At 47.2% G+C, this 22,158-nt stretch overlaps 1 protein-coding gene across 5 annotated transcripts in view; it reads right to left on the bottom strand.

The window, feature by feature from the left end:
• Positions 1-22,158, bottom strand: part of EIF4G1 (eukaryotic translation initiation factor 4 gamma 1) — a 134,391-nt gene that overhangs the window by 81,913 nt on the left and 30,320 nt on the right. For 4 of the 5 annotated variants that reach the window (XM_081329139.1, XM_081329143.1, XM_081329141.1 and 1 more), the window contains 2 exons: positions 13,905-14,078; positions 11,415-11,514 (listed from right to left, as the gene is read on the bottom strand). In XM_081329139.1, the coding sequence (XP_081185265.1) occupies positions 11,415-11,514; positions 13,905-14,078 (274 nt within the window). The remainder of the gene's footprint in view (positions 1-11,414; positions 11,515-13,904; positions 14,079-22,158) is intronic. The other variant, XM_081329142.1, reaches the window with a different exon arrangement.

The raw sequence follows: 22,158 nt of genomic DNA, 5'->3' as shown, positions 1-22,158 counted from the left end.
TGCTCACAGTAAAAAATGACAATAAAGTTATCTCATCTCGTATTATGCGTCTGTGCCTCCAGCTATTTTCCCAAGTGCCGTGCTCATCTTTCTTGCCAGGCCTATGGCATTCATCCTGGCACTTTCCTTGGGAAAATCAAACTGTCCCCTGCAGATCTGAGGGGTGAGGGGTGACATGATAGCAGTGGTCCAGTATCTCAGGGGCTGCCCCAAAGAAGAGGGAGTCAAGCTATTCTCCAAAGCACCTGAAAGCAGGACAAGAAGCAACGGATGGAAACTAATCAAGGAGAGAAGCAACCTAGAACTAAGGAGAAACTTCCTGACAGTCAGAACAATTAACCAGTGGAACAACCTGCCTCCAGAAGAGGTGAATGTTCCAACACCGGAAGTTTTTAAGAAGAGACTGGACAGCCATTTGCCTGAAATGGTATAGGGTTTCCTGCCTGAGCAGGGGGTTGGACTAGATGACCTCCAAGGTCCCTTCCAACAACAACTTCTTCTTCTTCTTCTTCTTCTTCTTCTTCTTCTTCTTCTTATTATTATTATTATTATTATTATTATTATTATTATTATTATTATTATTATTATTATTATTATTATTATTATTATCTTTGCACCCAGCCAATGCAACTAACTCTAGCCGGTGGCTTCCACCCAGATATCAAGGAAGAGAGCAGAAGAAAAAGTGGTGGGTCTTACTCCTTTCAACCTCGATTTGATTTACGAGCATTTTGGGCAAACAAAGTTTCACGCAGCTGAAGACCTGCGAGAGAAAACTCGCTGGAGAAAGAAATTATGTTGGGAAGAGTTAGCGGTAAAAGGAAAGCCAGGCCATCAACGACCAGGCTGGCTGGACACCACCAAAGTTGACACCAACCAGGGCATAGAACAACTCAAAAGAAGTAGTGCAAGGTCAGAGGATGTGGAGACAGACCTGGCCCAGAGAATCACCAAGAGTTATGAATAATATCCTCATTTTTTCATCCTCCTCCTCTTCAAACATTATCTTCATCGTTATGAGAAAATCGACAGAACTAGAACAGAAAGCAGCTTTGGGAATGCATTTATTTGCATCTCGCAAACGTATCCCCCACAACAACAACAACAACAATCCTGAGAGGTGGGTTGGGCTGAGAGAGAGTGACTGGCCCAAAGTCACCCAGCTGGCTTTCATGTCTAAGGACTAGAATTCACGCCCCCCCCCCTGCGTTCTGGCCTGGTGCCCTAACCATTAAACCAAACTATGTTCAGGAGCTCTAACCCTTTTCAGAAACCGCCTCGGTGCCTTCAGAAATTTTGGACTGCAACTCTCACATTCTCATCCACTGGTCGCGTTGCCTGGGGATGGTGGGCACTGTGATCAAGCAACATACCTAATCTTGCCCCGGTGGCAATCTCAACCGCAACCTGATCTCTCGAAAGACTTTAGGATCTGGAAAGAATAGGTCTTTGAAATCAGCCAGACTTCCCCCCCACCCCTCACATTGGCTTATTGTTAAGTTACACAGCCCCCCAACGTACACATAATAATACAAGTAAAGTTCTGCTTTTCAGGTTGGTGGAAACCACCTTAAAAACCTGTAGGGAAGATCACATATACAGTTACAGCTTTTCTCCAAGCTTCTTCTCCACTGGCTGGTGTCTGGGGGCATCCTCATTTGAATCTGAGAAGTCATGCAATTAAACTGATAGAAATCAAGTTTCCCGCCCCAATTTCAGCCAGACTCCGTTCAAGCCATTGATCCTTATAATACTGCGGCTGAACCATTCCATTTATTCGTTACACTTTTTTTTTAAAAAAAAACTGTAATTTCTCCCTCTGCTCCAATCCTGGCAAAAGCAAAATAAATCCAGGTAGTCTTTGACTTACAACAGGTGAGCATTGGAAGTTACAAATGGCACTGAATCAAGCGGCTTATGACCATTTCTCACACGTCCAAAACACTGCAGCATCGCCGCGGCCATGTGATCTAAAGTCAGAGGCTTGGCAACTGACTCGTATTTATGACGGTCACAGTGTCCCGGGGTCATATGATCCCCTTCTGCCACCTTCCGACAAGCAAAGTCAATGGGGGAACCAGGTTGACTTAACAACCCTGCTACTAACTTAACAGGTGCAATGGTGCACTTAAAAGCCTCCAGTTTCAGAAGGGGGAAATACATGACCCTGGGACACTCCAACCGTCATAAATATGAGACAGCTGCCAAGCGGACCGAAGAATAACTAAAGTCAGAATCGAAGAAGCTCCTTGGATGAGGAAGCGAAACCTCTTCAAGGAAAAGCAAAGTCCAGTTGCCTTTTGAAAAAGGCACCTTTGGGACAAGGAAAAGAATGTAAACAGAAGTCAGATAATAAAACAATGAGATAAGCAATGTAAAAAAAAAAGAACATTAACTCTAGAGGATAAGAATGGCATAGGGCAGGAGTGGGGAACCTTGGTTCTTTTATGACTTGGGGACTTCAACTCCCAGAATTCCTGAGCCAGGGAATTCATACAGGGTAAAAAGGTAAAGGTAAAGGTTCCCCCGCACACGCGTGCCGGTGCTCAGCTCAGCTGACTCAGGAATTCTGGGAGTTGAAGTCCACGAGTCATAAAAGAGCCTTGGTGGAGCAGTGGGCTAATGCCTCCTTAAGTAACACCAGCTGCCTGCAATTATTTCAGGTTCGCATCCCACCAGGCTCAAGGTTGACTCAGCCTTCCATCCTTCCGAGGTAGGTAAAATGAGGACCCAGATTATTGGGGGCAATTAAGCTGACTTTGTAATAATGCCGCTTGGGGGTGTGTGTGAAAGCCCTAATAAGCAGGCATAAACATAGAATGAAGGCTACTGCTAAGCTTGTAAGCCGCCCTGAGTCTTCAGAGAAGGGCGGGATATAAATGGAATTAAAATAAAAAATAAATAAATAAATCTCCCCTTGTTGTTCAGAAACTTGCCACCCTGTGCTCTGCAATTCCTCGGCCACAATCTCAGTCCTTGGGGGGGGGGGGGGGGGAAGAGAGAGAGGCTGAGCTGCTGCAATGACTGGCTGAGCCTGTTCTGAGCACACGGAGGGAGGCAGCACCCGGGCTCTGCTGAGTCATCTGGCCTAATAAACTTTATGGGTGGGGAGCTGAGTGCGGGTAAAACACACCCATGAACAGCCATCTCTGGATGCTGCAGCAGCTCAGCCAGCCATTGGGGACATCTCTGCCATGGGGGGGGGGGGGAAATGACCTTTGTCCAACCTTTTAAGGCAAAGGTCGCCAAACCCCAGCCCACTCCCGGGATGCGGCCTGTTCGAAACCAGGCCGCTGCAAGAGATGGGAAAAGCATGCGCGGGCAAAGCTCCCCTCGTGCAAGCAGGGGGCGCTTGCGCATGAAGCCTCCCCTGTGTGAACAGAGGGCCCTCGCACGTGCTGCTCACCTGCCCTCCTCCGCTCATGCGCAAAGCTCCATTCGCACAACTGGAGGGTGCCCATGTGCCGCTTGCACAAATAGAGCTGCTTGCACAAATAGAGCTGCGTGTACGCGGCTGCAATTTACAGGGGGGGGCCCAACACACACACACACGCACGCACCAGGCCGCCAAGCTGGAAAGCTTGGGGACCACAGCTTTAAGGAACTGGACGGCGAGGAGAAAGACGGCGAAATTTACCTTCTCCTGCCAGCTCAGTCCTAACTGGGATTGCCAGCCCAACCGCCTTGCCCTGCCAATCTTAAACCATCTCAGGATTCCAACAACAACAACAAAACAAACCCTGCCACTCTCTTTTCCAAAAAAAAACCCCCACTGCTAGAAACCTTGTTATGCCCAGGCCGAGAGGTCGAAGTCAAGGGCCAGACTCAGCCCGCTTGCTGTCAATGTAGCCGTCCACCAAAGGGCTAAGCATACCTACCTTTCGGTAAGGGGTGCAAGCTGATGTTTTTCCCCCCCACCACCACCACTGTCGGACTAGTCAAGAAACAGAAATGCGGGTGGGGCGGGGGCCTCAGCTCACATTTCTGAGCCTACAGGAGGCTGCTGGGCCAGCTCCAGGCTAAATATAGGAAGAGCTGTCAGTGAGCATGTGAGCATCATGTGGGGAGAAGAATCCAAACGGCCAACAAGTCAAGTCGGGAAGCAAAGAGGGTTGGAGCAATGATCAGGTCCAGGGCAGATGAGGAACAGCGCCAATTCCAAGAGGAACCATTCTCAATAGGCCAGTTCCTGATCCGTGAATGCATGTGTGTGTTCACTGGCCCTCAAACAGCTCCTAAAAGAGATTACAGGTGCAACTGGATCAGGAGTCGTCCACAATCCCACCTTTGGATTCACGGCTACTGTAGCTGGGACAAGCAAGTCGGGGTTAAAGTCTGCCCGGCTTCTGTTTGGTCGGTTAAACATTAAACTAGTCCCACCAGAAAGAAAGGGGGGAAGGGGGGGGGGGGTTGAGAGAAGATGAGACGAGTTTCCCAGCTTTTCTGAACAAACGAGATCCAAGAAAGATTCTGTCTGCAAAAATATTGGAGAAGGGGGAAATGAAAAAAAAAGGGCCAGAAATATACAAACTAAATGCTGACCAAAGAACGTACATCGAAGGAAGTGGTGGAGGATTTGCATGGGATCTCTTGCAAAATCTCCCTGCGGCAGATTTGACGATCTACCAAGTCAAACAGTTCTACCAATATTCCAAGTTACTCCAGGCGTTAAAAATGTCCTAAAAAGGTACAATTTTTCAAAGGTGCCAGGCTATGAGTCTCAAGAGACCACTCTTGGGAGCTTTGCAGAAATCTCTTTCGTTTTTAATGTTTGAAACCATCGCTAAAAAGAAACTGCTGGACCGGAAATGCCCTGGAACAAGCTATGAACGGGTGGAAGGTTAAACAGTCGGGGGGGGGGGGGGGAAGGTTGCCCAATCAATTAAAGGAATCTTTTGAGATTTTACGACAGGCAGGGCACCGAACAAAAATAGCCGAACTGATGGAGCAACTGGACAAACCAAATTAGCTTACTGTAGCTCAACACTTTTTCAGAGTTCTGCCGTTCCGTAAGACGTGTGTATCGGTAGTCTTCAACTTAACAACCGTTCATTTAGTTCGAAGTTACAACGGCGCTGAGAAAAGTGACTTATGACAGAGGTTTGCATATTGATGGCCGCGGCAGCATCCCCTTAAGTCACGTGATCAAAGTCCGGAGGCTTGGCAAAACTGGCGTGTATTTTAGACTCAATCGTAAGTAGGACGTTAAGTAGAGGATGGACTACCTTGTGCTACTTGTGTGTCAGGAGCAAGGCTAAGTTGCAAGCCAGTTTTCCATGATGCAGGTAATCTGACGTGCCACTTTTCCAGGATGGGCATTCAGCCCAATGACTCACCCAGTTTGATGAAGCCCACATCTGCCAGCTCAGCAAACACTAAATCTCTTCCCTTTGCGTTCCCTCGTTCCAAACACTTTCCCCTTTCCTTCTAACCTCTTTCCTTCCTGCTTATTGTAACGTTTTGTTCCTTGATGAAAAGCAGCTTCCTCATTTGTGGAGGAAAAAAAAAAAATAAGGACAGAATTGCAAAAGGTATGTTTCTTTCTGCTTAGTTATTCCATCCACTATACAAATTTAAATTAATAAAAAATAAAATAAAATCATTCCTTGGAACGATTCTACTGGAGGTCGAGTACGGGTTGACCTTGACTTACAACTGAAACCAAAATTCCTGTGGTTGTTTTGTTAGCTCTGCCCCGCTTTACGACCTTTCTGGCCACTGTGATTAAGTGGGAATCCCTGCAGCTGTAAAGTTAGAAACACCATTGTTCAGCGAATTAGGCTTCTCCGTTCATTTTGCTTGACAGAAGGTCGCAAAAGGGGAATCGCGCGACCCGGGGACGCTGCAACTCTTATAAATAAATGGATGCCAGTTTGTCAAGTCCAAATTTTAATCACATGACCAGGGGGACGCTGCGACGGTCGTTAAGTGTGAAAAGGGACAAAAGACACTTTTTAGTGCCACTGTGATTTTGAACAGTCACTAAACAAATGACTTTAAGTGGAGGACTAGCTGCAGCAATCCGTAAATTGTGATCGCACACCCGTATTCTATTTTTGCGGTGCTAGAATGAAAATGAAGGAAACAGGCGCTTGGGGTGTTGTTGTTTTTTTTTGCGTTCCCAACATTCCCAAAGGCAGGATTCAAACTCAGCACGTGTTCAGCCTAGAACAGTTACATATTTCCATCTTCCTCCCAGAATGCTTCTCTCAGAGCCTACATTTTCCGTCGCCTGCAGGAAATAGAATGAAATCTTAGTTCTTCGCAATGACGGAATACAGAAGCACCTTGGTACTCTTCCACTTTAAAACTCATCCATTTTGGCTTCAATGCATTTGGATGCCAAAATTGTGTCCCGCTACTCTTCGTTTGTTTGGTCCCTGACGCACAAGCTAAAACCTGCCCGTGACAACTGCCTTGTGACTCACTACATTATTCCTTATTGGAAAAAACTGGTACTCGTTGTGCCTCCTGGAACCAATTAATGATGAATACCAAGATATCACTGTACTTCTCGACCATTCCAGCTTTTCTTATTGTTCTCTCTTCCTTTTTTTTGTTCTACCTAGGTAGTCCTCGACTTACAACAGATCATTTAGTGATCGTTCGAAATGACAAAAAGAAAAAGAAAAAAAACTTGTTTTTCACACTTACGAGCATCCCCATGGTCACATGATCAAAATACAGGCGCTTGACTCATAAATCTGAAGCCAGAGTCACTTAAAAGCCCGTCTGATTAACTTAACAGCAGCAGTGATTCACTTAACAACTGTGGCAAGAAAGGTCGTAAAATGGGGCACAATTCACCTAACAGCTGCCTCGCTTAGCAACAGAAATTTTGGGCTCAACTCTGGTCGTACGTCAGGGACGGCATGCAGTACTGCAGGCTGCCTTCTGCTGACTGTCGGCTACCTGCAGTTTGATTCCCACTGGCTCAAGGTTTGACTCAGCCTTCCGTCCTTCCGAGGTAGGTAAAATGAGGAGCCAGATTGTTGGGGGCAATTTGCAGTAAACCGCTTAGAGGGGGCTGTAAAGCACTGTGAAGCAGTATATGTGCTACTGCGAAGGAAGGAAGGAAGGAAGGAAGGAAGGAAGGAAGGAAGGAAGGAAGGAAGGAAGGAAGGAAGGAAGGAAGGAAGGAAGGAAGGAAGGCGTAGTGGCGCAGTTATTATAATGCAGTATTGCAGGCTGACTCTGCTCACTGCCAGGAGTTTGATCCTCACTGGCTCAAGGTTGACTCAGCCTTCCGAGGTCGGTAAAATGAGGACCCAGATTGTTGGGGGAGGCAAATATGCTGACTATGTAAACCGCTTAGAGAGGGGCTGTAAAGCACTGTAAAGCGGTATATAAGTCTAAGTGCTATTGCCATCAATGCATAGTCAATGCGTTAGTAGAAACCTTGCGGAATCTTTGGAATAGTTTCCCTTTCCGAGCTAAAGGATCCTATTTCTATAGTCTTTGGAGAAACCCAAAAGCTCAATTAAAGAACAAGGGGGGGGGGCCTATAGCAGCGATGGTTTGCAACAAAAAGTGTCTATGGAGATTCTCAGCCATCCAAGGTCACGGTTGCTCCAAAGGTGCTTTCTTAAGTTTTTCTTTGAAGCTTCTCATCCAAGAAGCTTCTTCGGGTCTGACCAGATGGTGGGCGAATAGAAGGATTTCCATTCCTTGCGGAGTATAGGCGTGTGCAAATGACCAGCGGGTCTGCAAGGAGTATAAATCCTTCCATTCCCCACCACCTAATCAGAGCCGAAGAAGCTTCTTGGATAAGAAGCGAAACGTCTTCGAAGAGAAACTAAGGAAGTCCAGTTGCCTCTTGGAAAAAAAAAAAAGTGACTGAAGTGAGATTTGCCTGGTCATTTCACTGGCTCAAGATCATCTCAAATGACAACAACACATTCTTGGCTCTTCCACAGGGAGGAGAGGAGAAGGCATGGATTGGAATAAAGGGGGAGAAAAGAAGGGATGGGGGAAACAGTGTATAGAGTGACACATGGAAAGCTTAAATGAAACACAGGTAGTCCTCGACTTACGACCACCACAGAGCCCTTTATTTATTTATTTATTTAGTTAGTTAGTTAGTTAGGTAGTTAGTTAGTTAGTTAGTTTTCTATACCGCCCTATTCCCAAAGGACTCAGGGCGGTTTACAGGGCAGCGTATAAAAGACAATATAAAAAGATAATATAAAATTAAAATGAATTAATTAAAGCCCAACAATTAAAACAATATTAAAATGCTAAAACCCCTTCAGTCCAGGCCTGATAGATCGAAAAGCCAGGTTTTCAGGTCCCGGCGAAATGAACGCAGATTTACGCTGCTAAGAGAGAAATTTGCTAAGTGAGTTTGGCCCCATTTTTTCGGCTTTTCTTGTCACATTTGTAAAGGGGATTCCCTGCAGCTGTCCATTTAGTGACGCGGTTGTTGAGTGAATCTGGCTTGCCCCACTGACTTTGCTTGCCAGAAGACTGCCAAAGATGACCCCGGGACGCTGCAACCCGTCCTAAATTCAGTTGCCAAGCATCCGAATGTAAATCATGTGACCGTGGGGATGCTGCAACGGTCGTTAAGTCTGAAAAATGATCATTGGTCCCTTTTTTCAGTGCTGTTGTATCTTCCAACATGGTCACTAAATGAATTGTTGTTAAGTCGAGGACTGCCTGTTTAGGCTGTTTGAATCAGACACTAAAGAAATCTACCACCATTTTAACCCCTATTCCAGGGGTAGGCAACCTTGGCTCTTTTATGACTCGTGGACTTCAACTCCCAGAACTCCTTGAGCCGGCATGGCTCAGCTCGGAAACCTCTCTTTCCCCTCAGCGTGGCTGGCTCAGGAATTCTGGGAGTTGAAGTCCACAAGTCATAAAGCGGCCTAGGCCTAGTCCAGGGGTAGGCAACCTTGGCTCTTTTATGACTCGTGGACTTCAACTCCCAGAACTCCTTGAGCCGGCATGGATCAGCTCGGAAACCTCTCCCTTTCCCCTCAGCGTGGCTGGCTCAGGAATTCTGGGAGTTGAAGTCCACAAGTCATAAAGCGGCCTAGGCCTAGTCCAGGGGTAGGCAACCTTGGCTCTTTTATGACTCGTGGACTTCAACTCCCAGAACTCCTTGAGCCGGCATGGCTCAGCTCGGAAACCTCTCCCTTTCCCCTCAGCGTGGCTGGGTCAGGAATTCTGGGAGTTGAAGTCCACGAGTCATAAAAGAGCCAAGGTTGCCTACCCCTGGCCTATTCCAATCAAGAGTTTCACAGGGAGGCAGTACCAACCCAATTAATCTTGGCCAATCCAGGAAGCCATACATGGTTAGTACTTGGAAGGACTGCTTGGGCATTAGAAGTAATCCTTGACTTACAACAGTTCATTTACTAATTGTTCGAAGTTACAACGGGACTGGAAAAAAGCGACCTAGGACCGTTTTTCACACTCGTGGACCGTTGTAGCATCCTCGTGGTCACGTGATCAAAATTCAGCCACTTGGCGACGGACTCATGTTTATGACAGCCATTGTGTCCCGAGGTTGTGTGATCCCCTTTTGTGACCTTCTGACAAGCAAAGTCAATGGGGAAGGCGGATTCACTTAGTAACACGGCAGGGATTCACTGAACGACTATGGCAAGAATGAAAATGGGACAAAACCCGCTTGGCAACCATTCTCGCTTAGCAACAGAAATCTGGGGCTCGGCTGTGGTCATAGGTCGAGGACGACGATACAGGACATTTGGCTGGAACACAAGGGAAAAAAAGCCACCCCAGAAAAAGACAGCAATTAACCATGCATAAGACGGTATCCAGGAATTAAATTCAACGAAAGGCCATTTTTGATGTGTGTCTGGTGTTTTTTTTTTAAATTCCAAACAAGAGTATTAGGTTTGATGAGAAGGACTTCCTTATCTAGAATTCCTTATCTAGAATTATCTAGAATTCCTTCTTCACAGCTTTTTATTTTCCCTTCAAGGACTCAAACCAATCTTCTCTCCTACCAAGAAATTTTGCTCCCTCTCCACTCCAGGTTTTTCTGGCCATGATCTCTGTGTTATCTTCCCAAGTATTATCCTTAATCGTTTCAACCGAGAACAAAATAAATCAATAAATCAGTATCAGAGCAAAGCCACTATATTCGAGGATAAATTGCAAAGCCTAAAACAACAGGAGACAAAAACTTTGAAAAGTGAGAACTTAAAGAAGAACCGGATAGAGGTGCCATCAACGCTTTCGAAGCAGCTAATTCAGGGGTCTTCAAACTCGGCCCTTTTATGACTTGTGGACTTCAACTCCCAGAATTCCTCAGCCAGGCACATGCCTGGCTGAGGAATTCTGGGAGTTGAGGTCCACAAGTCATAAAAGGGCCGAGTTTGAAGACCCCTGAGCTAATTTAAGTGGTAGACCAAGAATGCACAGCTTGATGTTTCATTAACCTTTCTCAGTTCTGCCTCTGATCCAGATACGTTTCCATACACAGGTAGTTCTCAACTTACAACCATTTGTTTAGTGACTGTGAAGATACAACGGCACTGGAAAAAGTGTCTTGTTACCATTTTTCACACTTACGACTGTTGCAGCATCCCCGTGGGTCACATGATCCAAATTCAGACACTTGGCAACTGATTCATATTTATGACGGTTGCAGTGACCCAGGGTCACGTGATCCCCTTTTGCGACCTTCTGACCAGCCAATTCAATGGGGAAGCCAGGTTCACTTAACAACCCGGGTTACTTAACAGCTCCAGAGGCTCACTTAACGACTGTGGTAAGAAAGGTCGTAAAGCAGGACAAAACTCACATAGCAAACGTCTCACTTGGCAACGTAAATTTTGGGCTCAATTTTGGCCGTACGTCGAGGGCTACCTGTACCGGTACCTGTCGACTTACAACCATTTGTTTAGTGAACGTGTGAAAATGCAACCGCTTTTTGAAGAAAAATTAACTTATGATCATTTTTCACAAGAACGTTGCAGCATCTCCATGGTCACATGATCAATATCCGGCCACTTCGGGACGGACTCATATTTATGCCCGCTGCAGAGCCCCTTGGGGTCATGTGTGATCCCCTTTTGCGAACTTCTGACGAGCAGTCAATGGGGGAGCCAGAGTTACTTAACCACCGTGCTACTAATTGCAACCATTCACGGTGGCAAGAGGTTGTAAAATGGGGCAAAACTTTGGGGTGCTCAATTGTGGTCACTAAGTTGGGGACTACCCTCACTTTCAAGCCCCCAGGGCAGGGGTAGGCAACCTTGGCTCTTTTTATGACTCGTGGACTTCAACTCCCAGAATTCCTGAGCCAGCATGAGTAGCTCAAAAATTCTGGGAGTTGAAGTCCACGAGTCACAAAAGAGCCAAAGTTGCCCAACCCTCCCCTAGGGAAAAGGCGGCCATTTTAGGGCGAAACCCAAGCAGCGTATGCAGGCATCACTTACCGAAAGTGCCAAATTCTGTAGGGCTGGCTCCAGGGTAAAAGCTGGGGGCACCTGGCTGGACAGGATACTGCTGCGTCGGAACAACATACGTGTTGCGACCCTAGAAGAAGAGGGGAAATAAAGCAGGTGAACCCTTCATGATAGCTTAAGAAATGTTTCTCCCAACCTTAAAACTTTTTTTTTTTTAGATTCATGCAGAGCCAATTTGTTTACTTACCCCTTGTCTGGTTCACTCATAGGGTCTGGCACCAAAACGTTCCAATACTGTTTGCCGAGATGGTGTTGCCTTTCTTTCTAAATTTTCTTCCCCCCCCCCGCCCCCAACCCACATCTAGTCTGTCTCCCTTTATGGTGACTAGCCTCTGCCCTGCAAGTCTCAGGGACCACCACCCATCATGGATTACATCCTAGTAGTAATTGTAAAGGTAACCATTGGTTTGAGAGTATCCCTTTGCACCACCAATCAACACCTTTGAGAGCACATAAAGAGTCCATACGGACCAAAGGTAATCAATTATTATCTGCAATTGAAGCATCGTTCTGCAATCCCTTTTCTCTGAAAGGAGAAGCTGAGATGGCTCTCATATCTGAGACTCTTGTTATCTCACAAGGCAATAGGAGGTTCTCCTTTGCGTCCCTGCCTGCAGAAGATCTGACCTGCTAGACCAGGGGTAGGCAACCTCGGCTCTTTTATGACTCGTGGACTTCAACTCCCAGAATTCCTGACTCAGCTGACTCAGGAATTCTGGGAGTTGAAGTCCACAAGTCATAAAAGAGCCGAGGTTGCCTACCCCTGTGCTAGACACACCTCTTCTGATGCCGATAGGGCGAGGCCCTCATAACTATGGGATAAAGGTAAAGGTAAAGGTTCCCCCGCACATGCGTGCTAGTCATTTCCAACTCTAGGGGTCGGTGCTCATCTCCGTTTCAAAGCTGAAGAGCTAGCGCTTGTCCGAGGACGTCTCCGTGGACTAGACGCCAAAGGCGCACGGACCACTGTTACCTTCCCACCGGAGTGGTCCCTATTTTTCTACTTGCATTTTTACGTGCTTTCGAACTGCTAGGTTGGCAGAAGCTGGGACGAGTAACAGGCGCTCACTCTGCTACACGGCACTCGGGATTCGACCCGACAAACTGCCGACCTTCTGATCGACAAGCTCAGTGTCCCAACCCATTGAGCCACCGCGTCTCTAACTATGGGATAACGGGGCCTAAATTAAAGAGTTTGGAAGAGGCGAAGAATAGCAGGAAGGGGAAACGGATGACCTTGCAAGGGAAGAACCCAGGATGGAGCTGATGGAGCACAGCAAGGTTTCGTTATAATCTCACATGGACTAAAGAATATGTATTATCAATGTAGAACAGTCCCAGACCCACACGATATGTTTCGCGTGAAGCTGCAGAAGGCATCATCGCCTGTGGGCTGTTTCCCTTTCTCTTTTATACACTAGGTCTCCATTTTTTTAAAAAAAAAATAGGCTTTCCGTCTACGGAACTTGTGTTGCAAAAACCTCAGAACGCCCTCGTTTTAAAGCTGATCAGGATGTCACTCGTGTTTATTAAGGGACTTGGAACTAAAGGAAGTGGCTCCAGCTGAATCTCCTAGGACAGAACAGGGGCCTTCAAACTTGGCAACTTTCAAGACTTGCCGAGGAATCCTGGGAGTTGAAGTCCACAAGTCGGAAAGGCTGCCAAGTTTGAAGACCCTCGCTTTAGGAGAAAGCTCACGTTCCAGCTTGACCTTCCATAGCAATCAGAAACATTTTCAGGTGTGAACTGTTGAGTTTAGACAGTAGGTTTTGCAAGGCTTCCTTCCCATAAGGCTTCCTTTAGCGGTCACATTCCTGGACACGTTAGGGAAATCAAGCCAAGCTCATTTCCCCAAAAGGGCGCAAAATACACATTTTCGTTCCATCCGGCTTGGGACGGATAAGGAAAGGTCGGTCAGAGGAGCTGTCCTTTGCTACTGACTCACGGTGAGAGCCGTTAAATCCCGTGGAATAAAACCATCGGCCCACCAGCTGGGTTGTACGAGCAGCTGAGTTGAAAAGGAGTTGACTCCCATCAGGTAAACCCAACCTCTGCTGTCACCTCCTCATTCTGCCGTTTCTGCCGACAAGAGGCCAGGCACCACATTTCTGCCTTCCCCGCAAGGGCGGGAGGCATTTGCACACATCCACAGGGTGGCAATTTACCGACCAGTGTTTTTTGTTTTAACAAATACAGTCATTCCCCAGACAAAAGACAACAAAGATCGTGGCGTTAAGAGAGGCAGCTGGAGCCCCGACGACTGGGATGCTATCTGTCGACAGGCAGGAGGGCAGACCGGATAACTTACCCCTCTCTCCTCCTCATTACACCGACCCTGGGGGGGGGGGAGGGAAGGCGAGCTACGCACACCAGTTACGGGAGAGACGAGGTGGCTTGGGAAAGCACGGCAAAGCTCTCCACAATAAAGAAGAAGGCCGCAGCCTCAATCCAACCCCTCACCTGTCCAGGGATGTAGTAGGCACCTTGCGAAGCAGGATAGGAGATCTGTGAAGGGATCATCATGACCTGGGAAGCAGCTGGATAAACATGAGTGGGTGGGCCAGGCCGAGCCGACGTGTTACTCTGCACCCGGGAAGCACTGGTCGGTGGCTGGGCCCTGCTCTGGTAGAAATGCTTCAAGAGAGAAAGGAGAGAGGGACGCGCTTAGTTAGTAAGGCCAGGCCTGAGGAATCCCAGCTGCTTCCCCTACAACTAGCTAGCCCCACCGTAGGTCTCCTGAGGCTGAATGTGTCAGCAATCTGCCCCGGGGTTCCAGATACAGGTAGTCCTCAACTTACGACCGCAATCGACCCCGACGCTTGTTGTCGTTCAGTGAGAAATCTGTCCGGTGAGCTTTGCCCACCCCCACCCCCCACCCCCGTTTTACGGCTTTTCAGTGAATCGCCGCAAGTTGATAAAATTAGCCCCGCGGTTGTTAAGGGAAAATCTGGCTTTTCCCCCTTGACTTTGCTTGTCGGGAGGTCGCAAAAGGGGACCCCGGGGGGGGGGGGCAGGGATGGGGGACACTGCAAACCGCCATAAACAGGAAGCAGTTGTCAAGCATCCGAATGTCAACCACGTGAACGTGCCACAAAGGTCGCAAGCGTGAAAAAAACGGTCGTTAAGTCCCCCCCCCTTTTTTTCCCTTCAGTACCGTTGTAACTTCAAACGGTCGTTAAAATGAACTGCTGTAAGTCGAGGACTACCTGTATGAGGACAGCCACTGCTGAGAGGGAGCTTTGCTGAATTTCAGGACGGAGCAACTCGCTCCGGAATGAAAGCTTTTTCCCCCCCCCCCAAAGCCGAGAAGGATGCAACGAAAGGCTAGGATTGAGGCCGTCGGGGCTAGGCTTGGCCCAAAGTCTTCAGAGGGAAAGACGGTGGGACCCCTACCCAAAGGTGGGCTTTGGAGAGCCAAAGGAGATCTGTTTCCACCGTTTCTAAGGAGGGCCCTACGACCAACCTTTGTTGCGGTCGTCGTGAATAAGAGGCAGGGAAAGGCGAAAGGGGGGTGGGGAGAAGGGGAGGAAAAATCAGCTCAGGTTAACCTGTGGCTTCTCTCTGCTGACTCTCCGCCCTGGGCTGCATTAATGTATGTGCCCTCTTCCCAAATGGACCAAGTTCTGTAAAATAAACTGGATTACAGACCCAGGGTGAAAATGCATACAGGTAGTCCTCAGCTTAACAACCATTCGTTTAATAACCGGTTGAAGTTACAACGGCACTGGGGTGGGGGGGTGAAGAGTGACTTCTGACAGGTTTTTCACCCTTACAACTGTTGCAGCGTGTGTGTGTGTGTGTGTGTGTTGTCCCGTTCCCAACCCCTCCCGGGGGTCATTGCTTTGGCAACTGGCCTGTTATTGATGACGGTTGCAGACAGGCAAAGGCAGAGGTGGGGGCAGATTCACTTTACCGCCCCCGCTTGCTGACTTAACAACTGCAGTGATTCAACTTAACAACGGGCGGCCGCCAAGGTCGTAAAATGGGGCAAAATTCACGGAGCCGTTTTTTCTCGCTGAGCATCGGAAAAGCTGGGCTCAACTGTGGTCCTAACCTCAAGGACTACCTGTAAGGCAAATGTTCCTATCCTATAAAAGTGGGATTATTTGCCCCATTTCCCCTCATCACCAAACAGAGGGCCAGAAAACTACAAATTACACTGAATAGAAATCGGCAATGCTAGGATATTACGAATCCTGAAAACTTCCCCCACGTTTCAGTCAGCTACCCAAGGAAAAGAACATGCAAACCAAACTCTTTTGCCCTTGAGAGACGGTAGGGGCACGCTGACATTAAATGCCCTGCGACGTGATGTCCTTTTCTTTCACCTGGTGCCCCTCAAAGCCATCCTTCCACTTTTTCATTTATTTTTTTAACGTTGCTTTTCATCATCCCTGCCTCTTTTTTTTAAAAAAAAAATTAACCGCTGTGTGCTTTTTATTTTATTTTTTCGTCTCCGCATTTTATTGTACACTGCCCAGAGTTCCTCTGAGACGGGAGGGGAGTGGTCCCCAAAGGTGACAAATAAAACAAATTTCAAGAATTCCTGTTAGCAGGGGGGTTTATTCTGTGAGTTATAGGCAATCTCTGCAATTTGAGGAACTGGGGGGAAAACTGCGGTAACGCAACGCTTGGGGGTGGGAAGAGAAGAGAAGAGAAGAGAAGAGAAGAGAAGAGAAGAGAAGAGAAGAGAAGAGAAGAGAAGAGAGAGAGAGAGAGAGAGAGAAAGAAAGAAAGAAAGAAAGAAAGAAAGAAAGAAAGAAAGAAAGAAAGAAAGAAAGAAAGAAAGAAAGAAAGAAAGAAAGAAAGAAGAGTGAAAGACCAAACCCACGGGGGGTGGGGGGGAGAGAGGAAGAGGATGTATACGGAGAAGCAGAATGATTGTGGAAAGGAAAGGTTGTTATGAATCAGAGGAATTCACAGACCCATCCCACTTTTCCAGAGGTTTGTGCAACATGGGACTGGGTTGGGGGGGGGGAAACAAAAAAGGAAAAAAAATAAAACCCCACACCATCTTTTAAGATCTCGTGTTCCCTACGGGCTCAATTAACAGCTGTTTTTTAACACCGACAGCCAACTACAATTCCAGCACGAAGGGGCCTTAAAGCAGCGTTTCCCAACCTTAGGAACTTGAAGATGCGTGGACTTCAACTCCCAGAATTCCCCAGCCAGCTATGCTGGCTGGGGAATTCTGGGAGTTGAAGTCCACGCATCTTCAAGTTCCTAAGGTTGGAAAACGCTGCCTTAAAGTACTTCCACGCACACACGTGCGCCCTCCCACTCCCAACCCAAGTAGGATTATAGAAATGGGATTACCTGGAGAGACCTGAATCCGCCCTGTTAGCACCACACAAACACATACACACACACACACACACAAACACACACACACAGAGAGAGAGACACAAACACAAGGAGAAAAGGGAAAAAAAGAGAAAGAGACAGAAGTTACCTACAGCCAGACATGTTAACAGGCACCTGGGAAGACCCCCAACAGTCAGCAAGAAAGTAACGGCAGCCATGTGAAAAAGAATAGGGTGGGGGGGGGCTGGAGGGATAGGGAGAAGAGCAGGTCAATAGGACACGCGGCTCGCGCCAACAAAGGTGAGTAGGTAATTGCAAGGGAATGCAGACAGCAGAGATGGGCTTTGCTTGTGTTCGTATCAATCCCGTTGGAAAGGGGTTCTACTAGCCTTGGTGGAGCAGTGGGCTGATGCCTCCTTAAGTAACACCAGCTGCCTGCAATTAGTGCAGGTTCGCGTCCCACCAAGGCTCAAGGTTGACTCAGCCTTCCATCCTTCCGAGGTAGGTAAAATGAGGACCCAGATTGTTGGGGGGCAATTAAGCTGACATTGTAATAATGCCGCTTGGGGGTGTGTGTGTGAAAGCCCTCATAAGCAGGCGTATACATAGAATGAAGGCTACTGCTAAGTTTGTAAGCCGCCCTGAGTCTTCGGAGAAGGGCGGGATATAAATGGAATTAAAATAAATAAAAAAAAGAAGTTCTGGGAATCACTGAAACTCTGAACCCCTCTCATGGAGACCTCAATGGACAGAGCTGGTGGGCTGCACACCATCTAATAACAGAATAACAAAGAGTTGGAAGGGACCTTGGAGGTCTTCTAGTCCAACCTCCTTGCTCAAATCAAGAGATCCCATACCATTTCAGACACGTGGCTGTCCAAACTCAAGAAACCTCCAGCGTTGGGGAGGATCCACAGCTTCTGGAGGCAAACTTGTTCCGCTGATGAATTGTTCTGTCAGGACATTCCTCCTTAATCCTAAGTTGGTTTCTCTCCGTTGATTGTTTTCCATCTGTTACTTCTTGTCTTGCTCTCAAGTGCTTTGGAGAACAGGTTGACCCCCTCTTCTTTGTGACAGCCCGTCAAATATTGGAACACTGCTGTCCTGTCACCCTTAATCCTTCTTTTTCACTAGACCGGACATCCCCAATTCCTGCAACCGTCCTTCATTTGTTTTAGCCTCCGGTCCCCTAATCATCTTTGTTGCTCTTCTCTGCGCTCTTTCCAGAGTCTCAACGTCTTTTTTTTTATACTGTAACCACCAAAACTGGGTGTGCAATATTCCAAGTGTTGTTTTTATTAAGAGCTGAGGTGGCGGAGTGGTTAAAATGCAGTATTTATTGCAGGCTAACACCTTGCTCGCTTCCAAGGGTTCGATCCTGATGGGGCTCAAGGCTGACTCAGCCTTCCATCCTTCCGAGGTCGGTAAAATGAGGACCCAGATTGTGGGGGGAGGCAAGTATGTTGACTCTGTAAACCGCTTAAGAGAGGGGCTGTAAAGCACTGCGACACAGTATACAACTCTGTTATTGAAGGGATTATAAAGCGATACTAACGTTTCACATGATCTTGATCAGGGTTCTTCAAAGCGGGCCCTTTTTTGACTCGTGGACTTCAACTCCCGAAATTCCTCAGCCAGCATGCCTGGCTGAGGAATTCTGGGAGTTGAAGTCCACGAGTCATAAAAGGGCCAAGTTTGAAGACCCCTGTAGTAGAGGCTACCTAGAAAAAGGATATTCAGTACAATGGCGTATTGGAGGAGCTCTCTGTAATTATGAATATTGCAATGGACAAAGAGGTTTCCCAAAGAGGCTTTTTCAAGAGGCAACTAGACTTTCTTTTGTTTTTCCTTGAAGACGTTTCGCTTCTCATCCCAAGAAGCTGAAGCAGAACCGAAGAAGCTTCTTGGATGAGAAGCGAAACGTCTTCAAGGAAAAAAACAAAGAAAATCCAGTTGCCTTTTTAAAAAAGCACCTTTGGGACAACCGCGACGTGAATAACTGAGAATCTCCATAGACAAGGGAACAACTGTTGAGAAACATCAAATCTTCCTCCTCTTCTAACCAAATTTACTACTTATACTTGGCTAGTTTCTACGGATATTTTCATATCCTTAGAGTGGCAGTAACGTGCCCCAAGCATGGGGGAAATAATTTCACGTTCATACAGGTAGTCCTCGACTTACAACCCTTTGTTTGGCAACTGTTCCAAAGTTACAGCAGAGCTGACAAAAGTGACTTTAGGACCATTATTCACACTTACAAGTGTTGCGGCATCCCCAAAGTCAGGTGATGCTTGGCAATTGGTTCATATTTATGATGGTCGAAGAGTCCCGGAGGGTCACGCAATCCCCCTTTTGCGACCTTCTGACAAACAGTGTCCACGGGGAAGCCAGTTTCACTGAACATCCGTGTTGCTAACTTAACAACTGCAGGGATTCACTTAACAACGGCAACAAGAAAGGTCATAAAATAGGGGAAAACTCTGTTAACAACTGTCTCACTTAGCAGTGGAAATTTTGGGCTCAAATGGGATGGGATGGTAAGTCTTGGACTACCTGTAACATACTAATGGAAAGTACTAGAGGACTGGAGATTAAAACATATAAGGAACGGTTGCTGGAATTCGGTATGCCTAGTCCAGGGGTAGGCAACCTTGGCTCTTTTATGACTCCTGGACTTCAACTCCCAGAATTCCTGAGCCAGCCATGCTGAGGAAAAAGGGAGAGGTTTCCAAGCTGAGCCATGCTGGCTCAGGAATTCTGGGAGTTGAAGTCCACGAGTCATGAAAGAGCCAAGGTTGCCTACCCCTGGTCTAGTTTCATGAAGAGAAGGACGAGGGGGAATATGACTGTAGTGTTCCAATATCTGAGGGGCTGCCCCAAAGAAGAGGGAGTCAAGCTATTCTCCAAAGCCCCTGAAAGCAGGACAAGAAGCAACGGATGGAAACCAACCGAAGAGAGAAGCAACCTAGAACTAAGGAGAAATTTCCTGACAGTTAAAACAATTAAATCACTGGAACAACCTGCCTCCAGAAGCTGTGAATGCTCCAACACTGGAAGTTTTTAAGAAGAGACTGGACAGCCATTTGTCTGAAATGGTACAGGGTTTCCTGATTGAGCAGGGGGTTGGACTAAATGACCTCCAAGGTCCCTTCCAGCTCTGCTGTTGTTATTATTATCACTTCTTCTATGCAAGCTGTCCATCCAAAATGACCTTAAATGATGGGAGGGGGGGTGGTTGTAGGTATTAACGAAAGAAGTAGCCAAATCAGTGAAACATTCACTTTCCAAACTATTGTGCTGTGCAAAGGGGGAAAAAAATGCCCTCCCTTTACATATCTTTATACGGTTTGAGGTGTGTCTTAATGGTCTCAAGATTGTTATATGCAAAACATTAGAAAGTGATCTTTAACCCCGGGAAAATACCAGCAGCTTAAAGGAAGTGAGATGACTTGTTTATTTTGGCTAAGCCTATATAGTTTATCGAAGATTGCAGATAGAATATGACAACTTTAAAAAGTTTGCTTATGGTTTCAAACTGTCTATTTGTTGTTTGTTAGCTGCGAAGTCGCGTCCGACCCATTGCGACCTCGTGGACAACGTTCCTCCAGGCCTTCCTGTCCTCTACCATCTTCTGGAGTCCCAGAAAATTTTCAGGCTGTTAAGTAGAGGTGTGCAATAGGTGAATGTTAAAAAAAAATGCTGGTAGTCTACTGATAACAGTTCGTTTAGTGAGGGTTCAGTTTCAACAGCACTGGAAAAAAAGTGACTTAGGGCTGCATTTCTTACTTACGACGCTGCGGCACCCCTCCCCCATGGTCACGTGATCAAAAATTCAAAGGCTTGGAAAGTGACTCCTACTTGTGACCGCTGCAGGGTCCTAGGGTCACGGGATCCCCTTTTGCAACCTTCTGAGAAGCAGCGCCAGATCCCCCCTTAACAACCTTTTTACTAACTTAAGAACTACCGTTGATTTGCTGAACAACTGTGGCAAAGAAAGGTCGCAAAACGGAGCAAAACTCTCTTAACCGCTGTTCTGCTGAGCAATAGAAATTTTGGGCTCATTTGTGGTCGTCGAGGGCTGCCTGTACCTCTTGCAAGGCCTTAACAAACTTGAGGAGGGGAGAAACTTAAGAAAAAACTAGGACGGGGTAGGCAATCTTGGCTCTTTTATGACTCGTGGACTTCAACTCCCAGAATTCCTGAGCCAACCATGCTGAGGGGAAAGGGAGAGGTTTCCAAGCTGAGCCAGGCTGGCTCAGGAATTCTGGGAGTTGAAGTCCACGAGTCATAAAAGAGCCGAGGTTGCCTACCTCTGAACTAGGAGGTGGTGTCTTTCCCAGGATATATACACCCTTTAAGTATCATACACAAGATAGGAAAGAGCAACTTCTTCTCAAGCCCTTAGAACAGGGGGGTCTTCAAACCTGGCCCTTTCCTGACTTGTGGACTTCAACTCCCAGAATTCCTCAGCAAGGCACGCTGGCTGAGGAATTCTGGGAGTTGAAGTCCACGAGTCATAAAAGAGCCAAGGTTGCCTACCCCTGAACTAGGAGGTGGTGTCTTTCCCAGGATATACACCCTTTGAGTATCATACACAAGATAGGAAAGAGCAACTTCCTCTCAAGCCCTTAGAAGAGGGGGGTCTTCAAACCTGGCCCTTTCCTGACTCGTGGACTTCAACTCCCAGAATTCCTCAGCCAGGCACGCTGGCTGAGGAATTCTGGGAGTTGAAGTCCACAAGTCACGAAAGGGCCAAGTTTCAAGACCTCTGCCCTTAGAATATCAGCAACGAAATCTCCACAGGCATTAAGCTGCAAAGTGGAAATATCCGAGTCTGAGAGAGAAGAATCAGCCTTTCTACCCCAAAGGAGCTTCTACGCAACAGCCCTCCCGCTGACTTTTGCAAAGCTACCGGAGAATGTCTAAATAACAACACAAGAGCACAAAAGCAGATCACACCCTGAGGAATTAGCCAAGGGAAAGCTCTAAGCCAGGGTTCTGCAACCTTGCTCATTTTTAAACCAGGTGGACTTCAACGCCCAGAATTCCCCAGCCAGCCATGGCTGGCTGGGGAATTCTGGGCGTTGAAGTCCACCTGTCTTAAAAAGTGACCCAAGGTTGCAGAACCCTGATCTAAGAAATGATCAGTTGTCAGTGCAAATAGTAACCGCTCTCCTTAACCCTGGATAGTAATGCTCACTGTTGCCGTTCACAGTTCCCCGCTGTGATTAAGCCACGCGTTGGCCGTTAGACGTGGCCTCTCCGTGCCAAGAGGGCAAGGAAACCATTGGAGCTCCAGGGTGAAGAACGCAGGAGAGGGTGGTCCAAGCCATCAGTGCTCAAACAATACTCATAGCGTGAACAAGGCCCGTGTACCGTGGGTCTCGCGCTCAACATTCTGTGTTGT

Source organism: Vipera berus (assembly GCF_964194415.1).
Source record: "Vipera berus genome assembly, chromosome: 5".
Classification (NCBI taxonomy): Eukaryota; Metazoa; Chordata; class Lepidosauria; order Squamata; family Viperidae; genus Vipera; species Vipera berus.
This window is presented reverse-complemented; position numbering and strand designations above follow the sequence as displayed.